Here is a 25,891-nt window from a genome sequence, read left to right on the forward strand (position 1 = left end):
GCTCATGTGACTAACACTCCAGTTTTCCGTTTCTTCTTCCACTTGGGCCACCGAGTATTTCTTTTAACTTCTTATGAGCTCAGATATTTAAAAGAATACTTTCTATGATTTATCAAGCCTTTCTAGTATTTGGGGGAAGTCTTTTTCAGGGTATCATTTGTTATATTTCCAAAGATGGGCATCTTTAACTGACTTCTATGTAGATTCTGCTCTGTCCCCTTCACTAAACTGTTCTTTTCAAGATCGCCAATGACCAAGCATATAACCATACTTAACAGTTTCTATCTGCATCTTACCTAACTACACAGAATTCACACCAGATGATTATTCCCCACTTCTGGAAACATTACCCTCTCTTGACTTCCATGATGTCACACTTCCTGGTTTGTTTTCTTTTTCCCTACTTCACAGGTTACTCTTTCTCTTCACTGTCTCCCCGTCTGCCTAATCTAAAATGCTGCTTCTTTCTGAATCCTTGTTTACTATTCAACTGCACAGTATAGCTTCAGAATATTAGTGCGCAATGTTGGCATCGGCCTTCTGTGTGGATACTCTCAGCACCTCCAAGTAGATGCCTCACAGCCACCATTGCCATGGAGTCAATTCAGGAGACTAGAAGAGTTAATTAACATTTATCTCTTAAAAAATCTTACAGTGGGGAAAAAATAAGTAGAAAATGTTTTATATGCCTTAAGTCTCCCAGGGAAAATTGCTCATGATATGCAAATCTCTTCTTAGACATCAGTAAATTCCTATTGAAGAAAATTTCTCTGATCATAGGCATTACTGAAATATCCTTCAGACTTGGTGTAGGCTTTACTGAATATCAGATTATTCATACTTTCAAAAAGTCTAGAGGAGAAGCAGCAAAGTCAGATGGCCATACAAAAAAATGGGTCATAAAAAGGCACCCAATCCACTTTCCTGTTGTCAGCTTATTTCTCCATCTTTCACATCTCCAGCTCTGCCCCTAATTTTCTCTCTTCATTACTGAAAACCCAGTCCCTCCCCGGTTCCTGAAGTAAGCCTGACTGAGAAAGGAGTCTTTTCCCTACTCCAACACTCATATTTCCACTTCTTTCCTAAGAACTCAGCCCCCAAACACCAGGACCCCATGACTCAGCTACTAATGCTGGGCTCCAGTGTTGTTCCCAGTATCTCCTGAAATGGTTCATCCACCTTCCTCACCCCTATTCTGAGTGCCCATCATAAGACTTTGTGAATATCCCCTGCCCTCACCCCCCATTTTCCATAAAACAACACTCACCAAAGACCGTGCGGGCAGGAACAGACTCTCTGTTGAGCCAGAAAGACACTTGCGACAGAATGACAGTCATGATACATGGCAAGTAGGTCTGGATCACAAAATAGCCAATTTTTCGCTTGAGATGGAAGTGGGTTGTCATGACGACATATTCTCCTGGAGAGAGAGTAAAATTAGGCAGTATGCAGCTGAATAAACATTGTTCAATCAAGGTGGGCCCCGATTCAGTTCACAAAGCTCCTTGACCTGATACTCAAAGCAAGACAACCCAGCACCTTCAAATCCACATAACCAGATCTCTGTAATAATCATGAAGTAATGCATTTTTTTGTGAAAATATATGCAAACAGTGTAGTAACACAGCTTTCTGAGAACAGTTCTGACATAAATTCATTCAAATAAATTACTGTCTCATTTAAATAATAATCAGAAATAATTTTTTCAAGAGCATTACTATGTGATCGGCACTTTTCAAGCACCTTAACATTCTTAACATATTTAATATTCACAACAACCTTGAAGTAGGTACACTGTTAGCCTCATTTTATAGGTCAATAAACTGAAGCAAAGATACTGAGCAACTTGCACAAGGTTACCCAGCTAGAAAGCAGTGGACCTGAGTTCAAGGCCAGATGGGCTGGCTCCACAGCTTACGCTTTCTAACCACTATGCGCCGCTGTTTGAACGGACTTACAGGGTTAGAACCAAAAGTTCACGTAGCACAATGTGGGCTGGCCTACATCACCCCACTCTAAAATAAGAGGGAACACTTATTGAGCTCTATGTGCCAAAAATCTTTGAGTGTCTTTGGAGTATTAACTTTACACCCTCCCAACAATCCTGTTAGGGACATACTATCAGCCCATGGTGTTACATCTAATAGTTAATTATCAGTCTTAATGGATTAGCAGCATTTTACATATTCAGCGTTCCATCCTCCTGGAATGCCTCTCTTCACCAAACTTCCAGGCCAAGGTGCTCTTCTGGTGTCCCTCTCCAGTCTCCTTTGCTGGTTCCTTTAAATTTCTAAATATTTGTGAATGTCAGGACTCACCCTTTTCGGTCTCACTCACACCCCTGGCATTCTCATCCAGCCTGTGTCTTTAAATGCTATGTTAAACTCTGTAACTCCCCAATGTATATCTTCTGCAAAGGCTTCCTCCTTGTGGGTTGAACTGTGTCTCCTGGGAAAATACGGTAGAAATCCTAACCCCAACTACCTCAGAATGTGACCTTGTTTAGAAATACGGTTTTTTTCCAGCTATAATCAGTCAAGATGAGTTCATACTTGAGTAGGATGGGCCTTAATTTATCATGACTGATGCTCTTAGAAAAACGAGACAGACATACACAGGGCGACGTGTGATGACATGTGATGAGAGCAACAGAGCCTGGAATGATGCCTACATAAGCCGGTGGAGTGCCAGGGACTGCTGGCCACAATCAGAAGCTAGGAGAGAGGCACAGCACAGATTCTCCTTCAGAACCTCCAAAAGGATCCAACCCTGCCAACCCCTCAGTTTCAGCTTGCTACCCTCCAGCACTAGAGACAATATGTCTCTGTTGTTTTAACCCTCCCGGTTTGTGGTATTTTGATACAGCAGACCAAGGGTTCCCTACACTACTCTAGGCCAATATATTCGATTACCTATTAGGCATCACAACCTGGGGATCTAATAGGTGTCATGACCTAACATGTTGAAATCTTAGCTTTTACTCTCCCCATCTCCCACGCCTTCCAAACTGGCTCCTCCAAAAGATATTCCCATTTCAGTCAATAGTAGTTCTCAGAAGCAAAGGCCAAAATTGAGTTCTTTAAAACCCTTAGCATCATCGACTCTTCTCTCCTTCCCTCCCTCCCTCCTTCATGCATGACTCTGTACGGGTGCACAGCTGTGCACACACACAGATACCCAATCAACAAGCAACACTGACGGTTCTTTCTTCAAAATACATCCATAATTTGACCACTTCTCACCACCTCCACTGCTGCCACTTTGGCGTAGGCCATCATCATCCCTCACCTAGAGAACTGTGAGAGTTTTCTAACTGGTCAAGCTTCTGTACTTGTCCCTTTAATGCATTCTCAGCACAGCAGCCAACATGATCCTATTTTGCTTAAAGACTCCCCAGTGGTTTCCCAACTCTCAAATAGTGAAAGTCAAATTTCCCAGAATAGTCCCCAAAGTTTCATGCAATCAGATTTCTCTACTACCTTTCTTGTCAGAGCTTCTTTTTCACCCCTGTCCCTCTCAAAACCACCCACCTTTGGTTTGGGCAGGTCTCCCAAGTGAGGCAATCTTCCTCTTTCCTACCCTACCCACTCCTTTGTATCTAAGCCTAGGAAGCACCATCTGGCCGTCCAAAGCTCAATATACAATCCACACTGTGTGTGTACTCACATTCTACCTTGTTTATGTGAACATGAAAAATAAAAGTGGGTTCCTTTTTCATCTAGCAAAGAATTCAGTGAAGAAAACAAAATTATGAGATGTATTCTTCCTTGTAACTTAGGAGTTTCTCTTTTCTTTCTCTCTTCTTCTTTTTCAATCCTTCTATTTCTGTCTCCTGCCACTCCTTCCTCTCCCGGTTCTCCCCTTCACTCTCCCTCCACCGAGAAGGGACTGAGGATTCATTTTTATTTAACAACAGTTGGAATTTGATTAGCTTGTAATTTTGATAAGCTAGTAATTTCCCTTGTCCCCATCTTAGTCTCATACCACTTAACTCTCATCAGTCCTGTACCTGATAATGTGAAATATTTAATATATTAAATATATAACATCATTCATAAATTAGTTATATTCTGTAGATCTGAAAGGCAAAGCAAGTGGGCTTTTCCGAGGCTTATCAAATTAGCCATTTGTTTTAAATAACTGAATGTTTTCTCCAATACTCTCCTTTTCTATCCTTTTCTTCAATTTCCGTCTTTCTGTCTTTCCTCCAAAGAAGCAAAGAGAGTGACTAAGATCAGCAAGATGACAGAATAGGGCGTCCTCAGCTCTAATGCCCCAAGACAAAAATATAGATTATCCATCGACAAGAATACCTTTGGGAAAAGCCCAGAACCAGGGAGTAAGGCTTAGATACTCTCTTGGACCACAAAAGCTAAGAAAAGCCACATTAGAAGGGTGAGAGAAGTAGTTTCACTTTGCCGCCATCTTCCCTCCCCGACGCCAGCTCCGCGCAGCAGCGCCTGGAGAGTTCCTCTCGGTCTGTGATTTCTCCAGTGGGGAGAGCCCAAAGCAGACACCCAGCTTTCCCAGCTATTCCATGGCATCCCCCTAGAGGCCTATTTCTGCCTTGCTCCAGGAATAAAGGGGGAACAAGGCTAGGCCATTTGGGTCGGCTAGGAACAGGAGGGAGCGAAACTTACAGCCATTGGTGTGCAGATCTTGGCAGTGATACCAGGCACCTGCCAGGACCCTCGCCTCATCAGAGCTCAGCCAGCAGTCCGTCCTTGCCTGCACGAAAAACCCCTGCTCTAGCCTGCATCTCTTGACAAATAGATGAATACGGGTGAAGGCCCCCACCCCCAATAGCCGAGTTTGGGCCAATAGCAGAATTCCAGCAGAGGCCTCACCCAATAGGATTGGAGCAATCAAAAGGATCATGCCTCCTGGTGTTACGGTGCCCCGCCTACCGAAACGGCGCCGCACTGTCTTTGAGATTGCAAGTCAAAACCCGCTGCTGACCGCACTGTCTGGAGATGGGATACCTGCCCCCAAAACAGAAACCTTCACAGCTCAAAACCTTCTGGGTGCGCTGCTTGCAGGTAATGGTGACCCCACCCACCAAAATGGCAACCCCGGGGATCAAAGCCTACTGGCGCTGCTGCCTAGGGTTCGCAGCTCCCCCATCCCCAAAAACGGTTACCAACAGGGCAAAGCCCATTGGACACAAGTGCCCGTACCCACCAGAAGAACCGCCATCAGGGTTAAAACCTGCCCGCTGTGCTGCGTGGGGATCCCAGCCCCCCACACCAAATGATGGAGCAAGCCAGAGGCCGCTTGTGGTCCTTCTGATCAGGGGCACACGGGCCACTGAATCGTGAGGAAATACAAATTCCATGTAAGTTTCTTTGCCACCTGTAATCTTTTTATGTTTCTGACTTCTCTTTGTGTCTCTTTCACGCTCTTATTTTCTGCTTTGTCTTAACTATGCTACATGTCTAAAGAGATAATATATACAATGGCAATAATAAAATGTTATTCTAACAAATGGTCAAATTTCTAGGAAAGATGGAAAAATAAGATCATGCATCCAAATCCTCCTCTTAAATTAATGCAATAATATGCCAAATGAGGGAAAATGGAATCAGCACTGAAATAGGGAATGGTGTAAACATCTAGCCACAGATTTTGAGGATGTTCTTTCATTTAACCCGTTTGAATCTGGTACAAAACCCAAGGAGCCTCTGCTTAGAATTAGTTCATACTGAGGACTAACAGCATTCAGAGAGAAATCACTGAACAATATATCCTACAGATGTACATAAAAATTTCCTCATTCCATCTTACACTGCATAGTATTGAATTGTGTGAATTTTAGTATACTAAATCACCTCTTTCCTGATGTACATTGTATCATGTTTCAAAACTAATTTGAGATGTAATCTAATTACATCTGCAGTAACCCTATTTTCGAACAGGGTCACATTCTGAAGTACTGGGGACCAGGACTTCAGTATACCTTTGGGGACAATATAATATAGTACGCAACATCGGCATTGCTCATACTGAAGGGAACTGGCATGCTCAGACACTGATAATGGGAGTGTGAATTGTTTAAGCTTTTTAAATGACAATTTGTCAATATGTATTAAAAATTTTTTTAAGTGTCTACTTGTTGAAATAGTAATCTCAATATTCTGTCTCTATTCTAGGTAGATATTACACAGGGAGAAAATGCTATATTGGAAGGAGGTCTTCACAATGTTTATAAAATTAAATACAGAATATAATAGTAGATAATTTGCTAAATCTTGTCATTTGCAACAGTATAGTGGATCTCAAGGACACTAAGCTAAGTGAGATAAGTTAGACAGAGAAAGATGAATATTATATGATCTCAATTACATGTGGAATCTAAAATAAAACAAAAAAAAAGCAAACAAATAAACCAAGGTCATAGATAAAGAGGCCAGATTGCTGGTTGGGAGGAAGGGGGTATGAAATGGAGGAAGAGGGCCAAAAAGTATTAAATTCCAGTAATAAAATAAATAAGTCATAAGTAAATAGTATATAGTATAGAGATTATAGTTAATACTATGTTATATATATATATGACAGTTGTTAAGCCAGTAGATCTTAAAGGTTCTCAAGAAAAAAGAATTCTGCAACCATGTATGAAAACAGAATTTAATTAGACATTGTGGTAACTTTTCTATATACAAATATCAATCATCATGTACACATGAAATATAGTATGTCAATTCCGTCAATAAAAATTATTAGTACTAACTTGTGTACATTTGTATCCTGTACATTTAGTGACAAGAAAACAAGCTTACAGAATGACATTGTAAAGCAACTTATAAAATGGTATAAATAGTATGGCCTCATTTATGTAAAGAAAATGCAAAGGGAATCTTCTTAAAGGTTATACATCAAAATGTACAATAACCAAAATCTAATATTTTCCTAAATGTGGAATTACAGAGTATTTTAATTCTGATACTTTGTTCCTCTATGTATTTCTAATTTTCCCATTATGAACACATATTGGTAAAAAGTGAATAGTGGTTTAAGCAAATGAAATGGGAGCTGGAGCTGTCATAGCAGGTAGATAGCCAGACCTGAGCAGGGAGGGGGTTGGCGACTTTGGCCAGTGTTTACACTTGGTAATATGCTTGTTTATATTCTAAACATTTCATGTAAACTGTTCTTCAGGATGTGGGGAGGGAGGGGATAGATAACAGACCTGCCCAAACTGGCTTGTTCCCACATGAAGAAGTTGACCCTCACTTCACCTCCAATACCTTACATGCTCATCAGTATACTAAAGTCACGCTCCTTGGTGCCATGTCAGTCCAAAGCAGACGAATCGAAGACAAAAAGAGGGTGTCACCCTATTTCTCAGAAATTCCCTTCCTATTCCAAGAAAACTACAGCTATCCTGATGAATATCCTACCCCCTGCTTCAACTCCAACTAATACCACCCAACCTGAACTCCACCTCACTGCTCACCTCCGGAGCCTGCTCACACTCCCTCCTTGAGTGTGTACTTTTGACTTATTAAACTACTGTTTCCTTGTACCTGTTTGACCTGCTCCTGAATTATTTCTTGATCAGACTCAAGAATCCATTCCTAGGTTGAGGTCTCTCCTAACTGTACAGTAGGCAGATAGTTAGACATGAGCCAAGAGTGGGTGAGAGAGGACTACTGGGGAAAAGCACAGAAAGGCCTTAGCTAAAGCCACCTGGGCCCTTCAGCAATAAAAATCCGAGCTTTGCAGTCAACAGTTTGATTCTGTAACAGGAAAATGGTGACATTTGAATGCTATATGACCTTCCACTGGGGCACTCAACCAGGATGGGCATAATAACCTAACTAAGCATGTGCAAAACCTCAAGAACGGAACAGCGCCGGTGGGCCCCACCCAGGGATGGGCAAGGAATATGCGGGAGCAGCCAGCTCAAGTCTGTCCTAAGAGGTAACATGGAGTCAGGGGAGGAAAAACCCCAAACCCAGGAAGTCATAACCACATAAAAACTTAACCCTTGTAATCAAATGGAACACCCCCATCTTGGGCTGCCGCTTAGACTCCTCCAAGGGTACTTCCTCTTCTGATGAACTCTCTGCTGCTTTCACTTTCAATCAGGTCTCTCCGCGGCATCCGCTAAATTCTTTGCACGGAGAGGACACGAATGGGGAAAACACACCATGACCTCCGGTAACACTAGCACCCAGTGAGATCTCCCCAGATTACACTGCCTGACAACACGCTATTTGGACAATTAATGAGAAGTCTCAAAGTCGATGCCAGGTGGACAGGGCAGAAGGGATAGCGGGCTGAGAGGAGGAAGTGGCCGCAGCAGCCACGGGAATTCTCTCCCTCCACCAGAGCTGGGGGCTCTGCCACCTGGGTCCCCGTTCCATGCAGCCTCTCACAGTGCTGCCTGGAACCAAGCCACCAGGGTCCCCGCCGCACTACATGCTACCCTCACCTGCTGCCGGGGTCCACACTGTGCCGCCCTGCTCCGTGCCGCCTCACAGCATGCTACCCCGTGCCGCATGGCCCAGGGCCAAGCCGCGAGGGTCCCTGCCCCACAACATGCCGCCCCGCCAGGGTCCCCACTTCGAGCGGTGCTGCACAGGGCCAAGCGGCCAGGGTCTCCACCCCACAACGTGCCGCCCCTCACCTGCCGCCATGGTCCACAACGTGCCGCCATCAGTGCTGTGCTGTCCACAGCAGAGCCATCAGCGTTGTGCCCCACAACATGCCACCCCACTAGGGCCCCTTGCCCAGTGCCGTGCCACCCCATACAGAGCCATCCCGCTCCGCGCAAGCAGGACTGCTGCCTTCCATGCAGGACCTGCTCAGGGAGCCTGCAGCCTCTCTGTCACAAGCTGGGGGCGGGAGCGAGAGCGGCAGGCCTTTGGGGTCTGATCCCTCCCCCGGGAGGACGCGGCACCTGCTGCTGCAGTAGCACAACGCAGAGGCATCCCCGGGAGCAGGACGCCAGTTTGTTTAAACAATGCCAAGGGCACAGTAGGGGCAGAATAAAACGCATTTTGTGCATGCAGGCACCAAAGGCTCCTCTCCCGCACCCCGCCTGGGAACCGCAGCAGGCCGGCCTGGTGAGAGCCCCCCACCAACCCCCCGCGCCCAACCCATCTCTCCCACCCATGGCGAGTCAGCAACTTTGGTCATGACCGAGAGCACAGCGCCGGAGAGGAAAGGACATGTCGCCTTCCCCAGGCCTACAGGCTCCACCCCATACCCAGGCTGCCCTGTGCTGCTCCCAGGAAGAGGGAGGAGAAAATGGCGGGTGGGTTGAGCCTGGATGTTAGCTGTGCTGTTTGTTGTAGAAAGGCTGCACTACCAGGAGGGGGCATCTGGGCACCAAGCCACACTTTCAGAGGGTGGCAGGCACAGCCCGAATCTGAGCCCAGATGCGGAGTCATCCAGCTGACCCCACATGAAGGTGTGGGGTGCTCCTTGGAACAAAGTGACTGAGCCCAGGTGACCCAGTACACTCATTGCATCTGGATACCTGGCCCCAGAGTCAGATTCACACCTGCTGGAGGGACTGGACTCTGGCAGTCGGGGCAGCTGCACGCTGGGTACCTGCCTAGCTGCTCAGCCTGGTCCAGGTGAGGCAGAGCAGAGAAATGGGCAAGGGTCACACCACTGTAAAATCTGCTTAGCCTGTGGAAAAGACCCAGCTTGTTCTTTAAATGAATCTATATTCTGTTTCCTCTTCTTCCTGCCCCTCTAACCTGGTAACTCTGTAGCCAGGATGAAGACGAATCTCTGGAGTGTAAATTAACTTACACAGGTGAAGAATGCCAAGATCCAGATCAACACAGTCACCTAAGGCTACAGAACAAGTCTCTAGGTTCCATTTATCAATATCCAAAGACTAGCCATTCAGAGGACCTGGGAAGTTTTGTCAGACATACTTGTTTCTGAGATGGGTGATTCACTTAAGAAAATAATTCCGTGGTTCATCCCTGGACCTCCTGGCCATGTAGCTGGCACCACCTGGGGTTATTAACTTGCTCTCTCAGCATAGTAGAGTTAAGCAAAAGTTTTCATGAAACCTGTAGGGTCAAAGTTCAGCTCTCTCTCCACAGTGGCTTTCCTCTGCCTTCTCTTTTACCACAGTACAGCCCTAATGCACTTGACCTTCTAACCCACTCTCCAAGAGACAGCAGGACCTTGAGGGTAAAAGCATGGGCTTGGACATAAGAAGAAAACAAATCCTACCGTTTGCAACAACATGGATGGAGCTAGAGGGTATTACAGTCAGTGAAATAAGCCAAGCGGAGAAAGACAAGTACCAAATGATTTCCCTCATCTGTGGAGCATAAGAACAAAGGAAAAACTGAAGGAACAAAACAGCAGCAGAATCACAGAACACAAGAATGGACTCACAGTTACCAAAGGGAAAGGGACTGGGGAGGAGGGGTGGGAAGGGAAGGAGAAGGGGAATAAGGGTCATTACGATTAGTAGACAAAACATAGGGGGAGGCACGGGAAAGGCAGTGTAATACAGAGAAGATGAGTAGTGACTCCATAGCATCTTACTATGCTGATGGACAGTGACTATAATGGGGTATGTGGTGGGGACTTGATAATAGGGGGGAATCTAGTAACCACACTGCTGCTCATGTGAAACCTGAGCATAAGATTGTATATCAGTGATACCTGAATAAAAAGAAGAAAAGCAAAGCAAGGGCTCGGGAACCAATCTGCGTGGATTTGGATCTTGGCTCTGACATTACGTAACTGTGACGGGGTAAGTTACTGAACATCTCTATGCCCTCAGTTCCCTGCTGATAACAATACCTATACCAGAGGACTTCTTTGACAATTACATAAGTTATAAGCACTTAGAACAGCAACTGGTATGTGGTACAGGCTACAAAAATGTTTGTTAAGTAAAATAAATAAATACCTGTACTAGACCGGATTATCTCTGTTCCAACAACGTGGCCCAGCAAGTCATACTGATTCAGACGAGAGCCATCCTGTGCCACTTCTACAGATTTGTTCTTCCCAAGAGTCCAAGAATAAACCACCTCAGCTGTCGTATAGGCATCTGAGGCATAAGAAGGTCAGGAAGAAGTTGAGAGGAAGGCAGAATGATTATCCTTGATACAAAACTTGCAAGAGATTGAAATATAACTCCCATCCCAAAAGAGTTTTGGGTATGTGTTCTGTCTTCAACTGAAGTGCATGTATGCATCTAATAAACACTCATTGAATAATAACTATAGTTTATGCTGGGTAAGGAGAAATGAACCCCAAGTGGTCTTTCTTCAATGACTCAGTCTTCTGGACTGCCAACAGATTGTTAACCTTTCCTTTTCTTGTATGAAGAGAGTAGGGGCAAGGAGAGGCATGATTAAAATATCAAATGCAGACGTCACAAATTCAAATGCCTACAAGAGGCAGAGAGCTACCTCAAATTAGTAAATCAGGTAATTTGTAAGAAAAATAAACTGCCAGAAATGTAATGAGATTTTCTTTGATTAATTATGGGGCGAACAGACAAGATAAGGTTAAAAAATCATGCTAAGGATATTTAAAAATTTTAAGACATGAAAAATCCCAAATTAAAAATAGCAATAATTAATTATTACAATTTTCTTTTGAAACTTATTAACAACTTTGATTTGCAAACCAGAAACCTGCCACCTTTTCTTCTGCACCACGGTGTTAATATCAGGTCTTGGATTTGGAGTGAAGAATTTAGTACAGATGAGTTTTAACAAGGGTGTGAGTAAGGGAACTGGGGAGGTGATGAGGAATGAGGTTATTCAGTTTGAGTCGATATCTTAAAGGAAGAGAGTTGCTTTCTTTCCAGACCTGGACTGACTCTTTGCACAGTGAGTTTTGAATGTGGGGTGAGCACCTTGCCCTAACTCAGGCACCTCATCTTATAAAGGGAAGCTTAGCACCATACTGTTTACCCGTTTCATCCAAGTTTTGCATGGTCTGTTGTTTGAGTCAGTGTGGGATCTCCAGCTCATGGTGGCAGCTACCATGCCCATATTATGTTCTATTTAAACCTTTCACCACAAAGCAAATAATTCCTGGTGAATCTACCAATGAACAAACATAAATTCTGTGTCCCTACAAAACTTTGCAATGTTGGATATACAGTTCATAGACTGACATTAACCCTTACTCATTCACATGTACTAACTGTGATCTTACATCACACTTCTTAGGACCTTTTTCAGCATACCCAGGTAAACCATTTTCTGATTGCTTATAATAGGCAGCATACCCAAAAGTTCTTCATTCACATCAAAATGTTCACTGAAATCATCAAAAAAATACATGACTCGATGGTACTTTTTATATCTGTGCTCTCACAAGCTACAAAAGAAAATGCCACAAGAAGTCTAAATTTTCCAGATAATATTCCCTATTCGTGGTCTTAGTCATTTCTTCAACATATGGAGAAAAATATTTCTTGTTCAATGTATAATTGCTCCTGCAATTAACAGCCTCTAAATGTTATAGTGACTCAGGGAAGAGTTCTTGATAATCTTAATTATATGCAGTCATTTACTTAGTGACCTCCTCCAGCCTTATGGCTTTACATACCATCTGTATGGATGACACCTAAATTGAATTTCTAGTCTGAATATCTTTTCTGAACACCATACTTACATCCCATATAATCAGCACCCAGAAGCACTATTTGTGCCCCTTTTCAAGCACAACCCTGACCAAAGGTAACCACTATCCTACTGTTTCAATGTGGAAATTCCTTCCCAACATTTATTGGAAATATATATATATATATTTCTGAATGTCAAATACTGAGAAAAATAGTTAAGCAATCAGCAAAATGGAAAAGTATGATAATTCTCCTGTAAGAATTGAAGCTTAACAAGAGACACAGAGACCTTACTGATTTGAAGGAATCTACTAATGTCAAGTCAAAAGCAGGAGCAGAAAATGCTGGCACATTGAGCTGAAAGTTTTTAAATATCCAGGATTCAGTACAGGAGTAATGTTGATCTGATCAGTTGATTTTGTTTATGATAAATGTATGCTTATGGTGCTGTTTGCTCCTAATGGTGAGTCATTCTTGCAAATGATATATTCATAACTCTATATGCATAGTATATAATACATAATCCTTGTGAGTGTTCTTTCAAGAAATAAGTTTGAAAAGCAAAATAAATCCTTAAGCTGGCAATTTTGACTTAATTCCATGTACTGCTGTTTACTTTGATAAAAGATCCAAATGCTGTTCCTCAAATACTATCCAATAAAATTTGCCATGTTTTCCAGTATCTGAATGTCTTCTAAACACTACTGGTCTTTGCTAATTCTTCTAAAGGTACTATCTCTTATTTACTAAGAAAGCTGGATATCCATAGTCATGAATAAAGAACATGAAGAAGTTTTGAAATGTTTTATGAATAACATTTAATTTATAAAATTCCTGGGAATTCCAACTCTTACTCCTGAATCCCATAGTTCAATACGCCAGGAGTTTGGATACACTACCAAAAGCAATGATAAATAAAATATGAAAGACTTGTAACACCACACATCAATCTCTGCCTCACCCAAACATAACTGACCCTCCTTACAGCACGTTTATGTCTTCCTATGGTGCTTCTCACTTTATAACATACTTTACACTTCACTTTTTGATCCATTGCTTATCTTTCACCATCACTCCTTGAAATACCAGTCCCACAAGGGCAGGGTCTTTGTTTTACTGATGGGTGCATTCCAAGCTCCCAGAAGAGAGCCTGGCACACAGGAGATAATCTGTAAATACTTGACAGTAATTGAAAAAATATGTCACATGTAATTATTTGGGTCTTTCAAATGCACTTTCTACTTCAAAATACAGAGCTGAATCTAATTTATACATGATCGACACATACCTTGATCTATTGCTCTGATAACACCCTATATGAAACTTACTCTGAAACTCAACTTCTATTCAATTTTTATTTTTCTAATTTACTTGAAAATGGGCTATGTATCTACTCATTTCTCTGTCAGAATTATAGCTACTGGCAAAGGCAATACTCTTTAAAAGTGAGAAAATCTCCAGAGTCTCTTCCTGTCTACCATTTACTGTAGAGAACTAGACAGAGTATATAAGGATGCAAATAGAATAGGCATTTCAAAAATAAATACTTTCTGTTTGAAGGACCTTGCCCTTAGGAAGCTGCTACTATACTCTATATCAGCTCTGTCTTACTCTGTCTCCTGGACAATTTAGTAAACAGATAGTAATGTTTTAACCTAATGACAGAGAAATTCATTTGAAATGGTGAAATAAGGTTTGCTGTCTAGAAAGAAAACTCTAATAAAGGCTAAGTCTCCCTGCTTGATCAGTCAGTACTCTGCAACCCCATTCCCCTTCCACACTCCCGTACCAGCCTGGGTTAAAGGTCTCAGCTTTCTAAACTACTAGGGACAAAATAGGAAGTATTCAGTTTCTTTTGGAATAAGATCAGGCAAACAGAAAGTGAGAAAATACATACAGCTTCCAAACTTCAGCGGACAGGCATGCACATCCATAGGAAAATCTTCCAAATGCATGGGACACTCGGCATGAATTGTTAACCTAAAAGAAAGGAGAACAGGAAATGAGATTAAGCTAAAATGAATGGTATTAAACACAGAGCTGAGTTCCCACTCACCAGCAATGGAGTACTCCTAAGAATAACAGAATTTTGTTTTATTTAGGTTCACTGAGATCCTAGTGTTTATGAGTGCAGGGAACAGATTAAATGAACTAGATAGCCTCTCCAAGTAGCATTCAGTAGTCGGGTTTTTAGATCAGATCTGTAACCCACCTTACTACCTTTACAAAAACCACACACACATACATACACACACACACACACACACACACACAGAAACTGGCCAGAAAAAAAATACAAAGGTAGTGTAGGTCATCAAAAGTCTCAGAGCTCAAGACTGAAGAGCTCATTCTTCTTTAACAGGGACAACATGTGGGAGATTGTACATGGATTCCTCAATGAAAATCTGGCTGATATATGATTTGCCATACCCCCATATTCATTCCCCTGCATTAGTTTGTCTAAATAATCTATTCCACGGCTTCCCTTCTGATTGCTTTTAAACTTTTTGAGCCTCAACTTTCCATGGCCTAGATAGTAGCTTGCACATAGAAATGGGACACACACAGCAAAAATTCAGAGTTCTTTAGATCCCAGCTCTGATAAGCTATTTCTAGCTAACCTGTATACCTCTTGGTTATATTGGATTTAATCCCTGCCATCTTCTTGGAGTTTTAGGTGGCCCACTGGCCAGCATCTCCAATCCTGGCTAATTGCCAGAACTGAAGAATGTGTGACACTTCACAAATGACCAGAGCAGCAATACTAGATATTGTTCACAGCAGGCTGGCTACAGCAGACGTGCTTAGGTGCGCAGTAGCAAGAACCCCTGGCTGGCAGGCAGAAACCACTGTGTACTCTTCTGTAAATACCTATCTCTTACTTTCAGTTCCTGTATCTAAACAGTAAGAGGTTGGAACTAGAAGGTCAGTGTCCTTGGAACTCTAATTAATCCCTTGGATATTTACAAAATTTTCCATGTGTCTTGGGCAAAAGCTCAATTCTCATGTCTGTCTACAAGAGCCCATCAATCCACCCTTTATTCTCAAGGCATAAACGGAGTTTCATGACTCAGAGAATCTGACGCAAGAGAAATGTTATTTACTGAGAAACCTTCTCCTTGTGTTGGATACTTAAAAGATTCCATCAGGGTTTAATAAAGAAAATTGTGGGGGCTTTTTCAGATATTTCCAGATACTACCTCTTATGAGTAATGCCAAGGGGAAATTTATTTTACATCTACCCAATAGTCCTGGGGACATGGAAAAAAAGACCCCAACAAATAGATTATCAAAGCAAAATGCAAAGGTACTGATTTCTGGTTAGAAGCAAAATTGATTTATAATAACTTTCCTATCTTCTTTTCCACACACTTCTTGCTCAACCAACCTAAGCACAGAACAGAGAGAAGAAAGCAGATGTTGGTAGGGGCAGTGGACTTCACAAGTCAAATCATGCTGTGCCCTTTGCACTAGTTCTTAAGTGCATCCTAATGCTCCCTAACCTGTGTCATTCTGCCTTCCCTTTTTGCCTTCCGTCCATGTTGCTACAACTTTCAAGACCCCTTGAAGCATTTTTTTTCCAGCAGAAAGCATCCTGACTGTACTCAAGCTAATATACTTATCACCATAATCTATGCCATACATAATCATCCCCTCCATATGTTCCTCCCACCTATTATTGTTATTACTATTATTTGACAAAAATACTTAACATAAAATCTGCCCACTTAGTGAAATTTTAAGTATACAATACAGTATTATTAGTGGGCAAAGGACCTGAATAGACGTTACTCCAGAGAAGACACACAATTAGCCACACATACACGAAAAGGTTCAAAACATCACTAATCCTCAGGGACATAGAGATCAAAACAACATGGAGATACTACGTCATACCTGTTAAGTCAGCTATTATTGAAAAAGACGAGATAAAAAGTGTTGGTGAGGATGTGAAGGAAAGGCCACTGTGCACTGTTGGTGGGAATGGAAATCGGTGCAGCCACTATGGAAATAGGATATGGAGGGTCCTCAAAAAAATTAAAAATAGAACTACCGTAGAATCCAGCCAGCCCACATTGGGGCATATTTATCCAAAGAAATTAAAATCAGGATCTCAAAGAGCTCTCTGCACCTCCATGTTCCCTGCAGCATACAGCAAAGGCATGGAGACAACCTAAATGTCCATTAACAGATGCATGGATAAGAGAAAGTGTATACACGCAATAGAACATGGAATAACAAATTCAGCCTTAAAAAGAAGGAAATCCTGCCATTTGCACCAATATTAATGAACCTGGAGGACATTATAGTAACGGAAGTAAACCTTTTTTTTATTTATAGGTGGAATTGATATATTATAGTCAATGAGTTTAAAATAGCCAAACTCATAGAAGCAGAGAACTTAACGGTGGTTGCCAGGAGCTAGGTGGGTAGGGAGGGGATGGGGAGGTAAGTCCTAGAGATCTATTTTACAGCAAATAGTCTTAAAGGTAGCCTTTTCAAAAAAGGTCAGAGTCCCCTCAAAATATGACATTGAGATTCCAAGGTTCAATCCCCGTCCAGGATTTGGCCTACTCGGATTCCTATGCCAAAACAGATGAGAAGCAAAAGGTGCAGGGACCAAGGGCAGGTTGCCCCCAAATTTGCTACTTTGGCATATTGATTATTTTGAATTAGAACAAGTGGAGAAACGCAGAAGCTAGAGGGATTCTCAGCCCCCGCTCTGTCTCCCTCACCTTGAAACCAGGAATAAATCTCCAATGTGAAATGTACCTTCCCTTTTTCTGGAGGTAAAAACGCTGCATAAAAAAATTTTGTTACTTTTTCACTAATTTACTACCCCAGTTCCAATGCTGTTTAAATTCCTTAACTAATTAAAGGTCCCCAACTGAAAATTTTCTTTGATTTGTCTGTTCCTTGCACACGTCTGTTTTTTTGTCTGTATAAAAGCTGCATGTCTTGGTCATTTATTTAGGTCTCAATCACATCACTGGGCCTCTGTATGTCTGTAATTAAACTTTGGGGTTTTTTTTACCTGTTAATCTGTCTCCTTTCAATTTTTTCGACCAGCTAGAAAATATCTTTGAGGGGTAGAGGAAATTTCTTCTTCCCCAACAGAGGCAATCCAGGCAATCCAGGCAATCCCTTCTTTGGGGGTGAAAGATACAGATGGAATACAGACGGGAAGGAGGCTTTTTTCAGCTCTGCATGCACATGTGCATGCACCTGAGCACAGGTGCACACACACACACACCCTTCTCAATTACTGCCCTCATTTCACTGAGCTTTGCAGCATCCTGACTCCCTTGTCACCCTACCCTTTGCTGCTCAACCGTTTGCCGCTCCATAGTGGTTTTTATTCTATCACAATAATAAGTTAAAGTTTTATTACTGTCATGCTCCCTAACTGGTCTCTCTGCCTTCACCCTCTGCTCTTACAGTACATGCTCTATACTATAGCCTTGCAGTGTTTCATCTCATACAGAGTAAAAGCCAAAGTCTTTCCCATGGTTTACAGGGTCTTACATGATCTTTTTGTGTTTTGGCTGGTTTCCTACTCTACCCTCCCTTACTCACTCTGTTTCATCACATGGGCTTCCTTACCTCTCCTTCAACATTCCAGGCCCTTATATCGTGGCCTTTGTACCCGCTATGCTCTCATACCTCTTTCAAGTCTTTAATTATTATCTTGCAAATGGGGCCTATCCTGACCTCCACTCAGCTTGCTATCTACATTATGGCTAATAAACCTTACCATATTCTTTCTTTTCCCATAGCACCTAATATATAACATACCATAGAATTTATTTTTTCTATTTATCATCAATTTTTTTCTCTTTCTACTATAAGGTTATAGATTTTCTCTTTGATGTGTGCTGGAGCCTAGTACAGTACCTAGCACATTGTAGGTGTTCAATACATATCTGTTGAATGAATTGACGACTGAGTTTTCTCTCCTAAAACCATGAATTTCTACAGGAACTTGCAGAGAGGTGGTATAGGCTAGGCAAGACAGGGTTCAGGTATTCCTAGGGTTACAGGCAAAATGGCATCTTAATATGATTCCTTAATAGCATAATATCTCCACCCATCCTCTTCAACGGGTATATAAAAGCTCTTTCATAGAATTTCAGAGCTGGAAGAGCCTTACAGCAAACATCCAGTTTTATCCCCTTATATATTTTACATATGATAAAACAGAAGGGAAATACAAATCTGGCTAGAAGATCTTTAAAAGAAAAAGGAAAAAAATCAGGAGTATTTTCATTTTTCAACTTCAAAACACCATAAAACTACAGTAATCAATATGGTGTGGGTTTGGTCTAAAGATAACAATACAGACTGAACAAAAAGAATAGAAATCCAGAAATAAACCTTCACATTTATGGCTAATTGATTTTGACAAAGGTGCCAAGGCAATTCAGGGGAGAAAGGATACATTTTTCAGTAAATGGTGCTGGGAGAATTCTATTGTCTACATTCCAAAAAAAGAAAGAAAGAAAGAACATAGATCCTTACCTCATATCATCACATCATAAGCAAAAATCAACTCCAGTGGATAATAGACCAAAATTTTGAGAGCTAAAACTTCTAAAAGAAATCAAAGGAGAAAAATCTTTGCCACCTTGAATCAAGCACCAAAAGCATGAAGCACAAAATAATTTTAAAAATGATGAATGGGTCTTCATCAAAATTTAAATATTTTGCTCCTCAAAAGACAGCACTAATAAAATGAAAAAACAGCCATAAATGGAGTGACTGTATCTTTGAATCATATATTGATAAAAAAAACTTCTATACAGAATATATAAATAACTCTCATAACTCAAAAATGAGAAGAAAAATGGTCCAATTTGAAAATGAACAAAATGTTTAAATAGACATTTAATAAAAAGCTATTTTGTTGTTAATGAGGACATGAAAAGATACTCAACATCGCTAGTCATTAGGGAAATGCAAATTAAAACCACACTGAAATACTACTGTATGCATACAAGAATAACAAAAATCGAAAAGACCACAATATCAAGTGTTGACAAGAATTTGGAGAAAACAGAACCTTATAAATCACTGATAGAAATGTGTAATTCTAAAGCACACTTTGGAAAACAGTTTGACAGTTTCTTAAAAAGTTAAATATAGGCTTCCTACAAAAGCCTCTGTTTCTACTCTAATTCTCCATTACCCAAGAGAAATGAAAACAGATGTCCACAGAAAGACCTTTTCCTAGCAGAATTATTTATGATAGTCAAGATAGAAATCTAAACATCCATCAAATGATAAACAAAATGTGGCATATCCACACAATGGAATATTAGGTGCCAATAAAAAAGAATACATGCAATGACATGGATGAATCTCAAATGTATTATGCTAGATAGAAGTAGTCAGGCACAAAAGGTCATATTGTGTGATTCCATTCATATGACAGGTCCAGGAAAGGCAAATCTATAGAGACAGGAAGTCTCTATAGAGTCTCTAAGTTATGCGCTTTTAGTTGGGAATTCACCCAATGTACTATCCCACCAAAAAAATACTTCCAACTCAGTAGCTATTCCATCCATATCCTCAGAACCCATATGCCTTTAGCCCAGAGAAAGTGATCCTTCTTTAAAATGAAGCTCTGGCCTGGCATATATTTATAATACCTCTCACTTCAGTAAGCTGTTTTCCCATTTCTTTATTCTTCTACTACTGCAAAGTCTAGAACACATTCCTTACCCAGAATCCTGTGGACCTGTACATATAACATTTGTATACCTTAAAATATGCATGCCATACCTCAATTAAGGAGTTAAAAAATTACAAAATTAATATGAATGAAAATGAATCACCTAGTTCTTAACTCCCCATAGAAAACATCAAATTATTTCTAGATTTTTACATATAGAATACCAATATTTTTAAATGGAGGCATAAAAATAGTGGAAAAAAAACTCTAGTGAAAAAGGGTTCCTGAACTAAATGGGTCCTAATGGTCAGAGATCTAAATTTTATTGAGTATATGCACTCCAGAGACTGTCAACACATCAAGAGTCCTGGTGGAAGGAGCAGTTTGAACTACATTTGTAGGGGCAAGGATCTCTGGAGTTCAAGATGAGTCCCACCATAGGCAATATGTCTCCTAAGCCTTTTGAGAGTGGAACATCTTCTCTGCATTCTAAAGACTGTTCTTCCTAAAAACTAAAGGATAGAAAACACTATTTCAGGAATGGTTGAGGTGCTAGGCAGGCTGCTGATAGAATCCTGCAATGAAGCACAGGATCTAGGATTTATGGTGAAAAAGGAAAGACAGCAAATGTTTAATCAACATTATCCAAGGGCCTGCAAGTGTACTGAAGTCAAACACCCAAATCAAGCAGCACATTGGTTACAAGAATCACAGTTGCCTGTAGGCTTCCCATTAAATCCTCAAGCTACAGGCAGAAGGCTTCTGTACACTGGCAGGCCCTTGGGTTCTCTAATTGGAAGGCCACTACCCTGCCACTACCCTATCAGTGCATCTAGCCTTTATAGGAAGTTGTGGGTAAAATTGTAACATTTCCAGAATATCTCCCCTGGCTTTAGTTCATTTGCATATCCACAGGGGTGGAGAGGGGTTCATCTCCATGTCAATGGTAATTACCTGGGCAACCCAGGGCATGTCTGAACCTGAGAGTTTAAAGGGAGGGGCTGGCTTGCTTGCTGGCTTCCTTCCGGAGCAGGGGAGAGAGATAGTGCTGGACTGCAGTTTGTAAGCAATAAACAAGTTTTAAATTTTATTTGTCCCTTTGACTGATTTCAGTTTGTAGAGGTATTTTGCCCCGGGATTTCCTTTCCCTGGACTTACAGAAGTATATCAAAGTTTTAACAATTACTTCATACATGGAGCTCCAGTATCATATTCTGGCATTTATACTTTTCCCACTCTATACCATCTGCAAATACTTGTGAATCACCAAACAAAGCTCTCATACTTCTGTGTCTTACATTGTTTTTTCTTTCCTGCCTGGCATTCCCCTTCCTTTGGTATGTGCCACAAATTTCCTTCAAGACCATATTCAATTATTACCTCTTACATGCTGGCCAGGAATAGTGGGTTGTCTACCTCACAGAAATCCCAGAGCACTCTGGACAAATACCTGAGTCCTTAGCACTGTTGAAATAACTTTCTAGGCCCAAGACGAAGCTTCTTTTACCCACAGTGCCAAGTCAACAAACTGAAACATAGACAACTGTCATGTCCCTATAACTGTTCTGCTTTACCAGAAACAGCATATTCAGTCAGCCAATTCCCAAATTCCAAGCCAACTTGGGGCCTTTTCACCCCAAACAAGGTTAACTATGTGTCCCCAGACAAGCAGATATTTTCCTTTTTTTTCCTTACTTCTTCTTTATTCTTTATCCTATAAAAGCTTCCTACCTTCTGCCCCATTTTTTCAGCTTTCCAAAACGAGGCTGTCTACTTCATGAAGTGGTATCTTCACCTCCATCCAGAAGAAGGAACTGAGGCTCACAGAAGGGAAATGCCTTACTGTGGTTATACTGCTGATCTGGGCCAGAGTGGGGACTTATACAGAGATCCTAATTCCTACTCTAAAGTTCCTTTTGTTAGGCAGAAAAACAGACATGAGTGGGGTAGAAAGAGAATAAGGCCAGGAAAGCCCACTAAAAGAGACTCAAAGAGTTAACCAGGTAAAACCAGAGAGCTAGAAAGGACTTACAGAGTTCATGAGTTAATGAGTTGACACTCCAAAGGCCAGGAGTACCTTAGAATGCCCGGATATTCCTCAGATAAAGAAAAGCATCCCAGCACAGCCCCATCTTCGTTGTATCAGTTAGATCATGCCATTGTAACATTTACTTTAGCCTGCTAAAAGGCCCAGCTTATTCTTTAACTTAACCTATTGCTGTTTTTTCCTCTTCCTCCAGCCCCTAATCGAGTAACTTTGTAACCAGGGCAGGGGACAGACCTAGGAAGTGTAAATAAATCTGTGTGGACAAAGAATACCGAAGTCCCAAACCAACATAGTCACGTAAATAACCCTATTCTTAAGACAAAAACTCCAAAGGAATTATGAATCACCCGTACACATCATGTCTTATGCTGACCCCTACCCAAAAAAGCCCTGTAAAACCCGACCCTAAATCCTTAAGCGCATCTCCTCTCTGAGGTTGCCCACCCTCGCCTTCCTTGGACTGTGTCGCTTTCCCTGTCCTACTTCGGATAAGTAGGGAGGGGCTACTGAGAGCTGAGTTGGGCTTGCAAATTCTTGTTGCCTGGGTGACCCGGACATAACTGCAGCTGTTATGATCATACTCTTTAGTAGCCTGCCTGAAAATCTCTTTTCTTTGCCTTTGGGAAGTTCCCAGAACATAATCTCACTCCATCCAGTGCTCTGCGGCGCTCTCAAAACCTGGGATGGTGGGGGCTTGGCTCCCACGCCGTGCAGATCCAAGCAGACACTAGATGCCACGTGACACTGGCCTTAGGAGTCGGCTGGGGGTGATGCCCTATGCCGAGCGGCAGTTCCATGAGCTTCCCTTTCCTCCCTCGGTGTTTCCTTCCATTCTGCTTTATTCAAGAAACCTGCCTTTGTCTACCTTGACTCTGGCTACCGCTCCTCCCTTGGAAGGTATTCAGATAAAACTCTGACTCTGCTTCACTATTGTGTCTGTGCCCTTCAATTCTTTGTTGCTGCAGGGACAAGAACCAAGAACAAACGCAGCCCCTCCATAACAATCCTCACCATTTTCCACATTTTCCAAATCTTAACTCCAGGAGCATCTAGGACTGATAGTGGGGAGAAAAGCAGGGCAAACTAAGTGTAAAACCAAACCACAAAAAAGCAAAGGAAAGTGAGGATTTATTTGCTCTCCAGACTGGGAGGGGTCCCCATGTTTAATAGGAAAAGAGTCATTTGTTTTCATGACTTAAAGAGTAAAACCCATAAGCAAAACTTCAAGGCAGATTCACACAACTGGAAGTACAAATGCCCAACAACCATACAGCGACAACAATGATCACGGTCACTAATAAGCAAAGAATTCGAAGGGAAATCAGGATGCCACTTGTTCACCTGTTCTCATCAGGGGTGGTTGGTTTGGGCTTGGTTTGAAGATTTTAATTATTTGTACGCTTGTTTGCTTTATTTTTCCACTGTCCAGATCAAGATATCAAATACATATGTGTTTTATTTTTAATTTGACTCTTTGACGGTGGCAGGAGAATGGGGAAAGGGGTCAAAACAGAGAAGCTTTTGACAATTTGGTACTGAGAGGCCAGCCTAAGGGAGTAATGTGAAATACATAAAAACACTTTATTCACAAAGCTGTTCGTCATAGCATTATTTACAATACTGAAAATCTGGAAATAATCTAAATTCCTACTAATTGAAAGAAGGTCAGGTAAATTACGATAAAACTGCACAACAAAATGTATTAGTAACAGCATAAAGTATCTCTGCAAAAATCTATCACATACAATACTTAGTGAAGAAGTAAGAATAAAAAATTTCACGAGGAAGCATAGAGTATGATCACAGCAATGTAAAAATTTCACGCCCCAAGAAAGACAAGATATTAAGTGACTGCCTTGGGGTAAAAAAGACGGATACATTCTCTCAGCATTTACTACATTTCCGTCTTCCAGTTTTTCTATAATTAGCACATTAATTTTATGATCAGAAAAATATATGCTTTTCAAGTAAGGTGACCACGAGGTCCTTTAGTGATGTTCATTTCATCCCACCGTATAGTCTAGGCTCACAAGCCCTCAGCCTCTGGAAGGTGGGGGCCTGGGAGCAGAGTGTGAAGGACGGTCATGAATGGATGACGACGGGGGTGGGGACAAGGAAGGTGAGTGGGGAGGCAGGAACTGGCAAGGGAGAGTCAGGGACCAGTACTCAAACTGGTCAGCCGAGGAAAGGGGACTTGTGGAGTCAGGGAAGACTCTGACTGCTCAGTGAAGGTCTGTGTAGACCTGGTAGTAGGCACTGACGGTGTTCTCAAAGGGCAGGATCAAAGGGGATTTTCAAGAAGACACTCAACCCCCAATACTTTCACTATAACACACACTATGCCGCTCTGTCTAGGGCTAGTATCTAAAATAGCTGGGTTCTTCGGAGCTAGAGTGAGGGAAACTTCTGGTGATCTGTAAATCCCCCTTGTGTTAGGATAAGGATAGTTCTTTGAGTCAGTTTCTACGTAATGAATAAGGAACTACACAGGTGGAATCCTCTAGAGAAAAAGCCATTATGAAATGTGAAACAATCCTACCAATGCTTGGTTGATTTGATTACATTAAGTTCTATCAACTAACAATGTGGCTCAAAAGCCTCCCCTGCTTCCTGGCCATTTCAGAAGTCTAGAGTGAATATTCAAGTACAAGCTATTTGCATATGAAGTAGGAAGAGGCGCTTTAACTGTTAACATTTAGGGGATGGGGCCATCTTGGCATCATGCATAATTTATCTTTCAAATAATTTGTCTTTGGAACATCCCAACTACAAAAGCAAAACTGACTGAATCCTACAAAGAATCAAGGAAGTCATGAAGGAAGTGAGTGTTCATTTTCTTTAATTTTCACTAAGTGTAGGACACTGTTACTGTGTAGCCCAGCACAAGAAGAGACTGTGCAATGTATTCAATTTTCCAAAATCCTATTGTGTTGAAGTTCAGAGTTTCAGATCTGAATTTCTAATTGCAGCTTCTCATTTCCAACTCAGACTTATTATGCTTAAAATTGATATCCCCTCCATTCCCTTGTTCGAGGAAGTGGCAGGGTGTAGTGGGGGGAAAAGTTTACCTCAACCTTAGAGTGATTTGGGTTTTTGTATCAGCTCTGTCACTTATTAGTGGTGTGACTTCGGCTCTATTGAAACTTCAGTTTAGTAATTTTTTAAAAAGTGGGGATGTTAACACAAAAGCCTCTCCACATTCAATGGGAATATTAATACTTGGATTATCATCATTTTTCCTAACCCTTAGCACTTTATTAGTACATTATAACCCTTAGTACATTATCCTAGAGGACCTCTTTACTTACAGGAAGTACTCATAAAACATCCTGACCCCTACCAACTTGCACTTGGGCACCAAGTACCACCAATTAGCATCTTGATCATATCGTAAATCCATATCCTTCTTCAAAGCCTTATTTAGTGAATAAAGCAGTAGCTTGAAGTCAGACAGACCTGCATTTGCTTAATAAGTGCATCTTCTTGCATAAGTCATTTTTATTCTTTCAAGATTCACTTTCTGAATCTATTCAATGGGGATAATAAAACCTATATTGAATAGTTTTTGTGATGACAAGAGATGTTTTTCATAAAGTCTCTGGCT

The 25,891-nt window shown here is 41.4% G+C and overlaps 1 protein-coding gene across 4 annotated transcripts in view; it reads right to left on the minus strand.

The window, feature by feature from the left end:
- Positions 1-25,891, minus strand: part of GABRA3 (gamma-aminobutyric acid type A receptor subunit alpha3) — a 175,403-nt gene that overhangs the window by 19,644 nt on the left and 129,868 nt on the right. For all 4 annotated transcript variants that reach the window (XM_037025058.2, XM_073228071.1, XM_017667378.3 and 1 more), the window contains 3 exons: positions 14,466-14,548; positions 10,892-11,035; positions 1,268-1,420 (listed from right to left, as the gene is read on the minus strand). In XM_037025058.2, the coding sequence (XP_036880953.1) occupies positions 1,268-1,420; positions 10,892-11,035; positions 14,466-14,548 (380 nt within the window). The remainder of the gene's footprint in view (positions 1-1,267; positions 1,421-10,891; positions 11,036-14,465; positions 14,549-25,891) is intronic.

Source organism: Manis javanica, chromosome X, assembly GCF_040802235.1.
Source record: "Manis javanica isolate MJ-LG chromosome X, MJ_LKY, whole genome shotgun sequence".
In the NCBI taxonomy this organism is placed as follows: domain Eukaryota; kingdom Metazoa; phylum Chordata; class Mammalia; order Pholidota; family Manidae; genus Manis; species Manis javanica.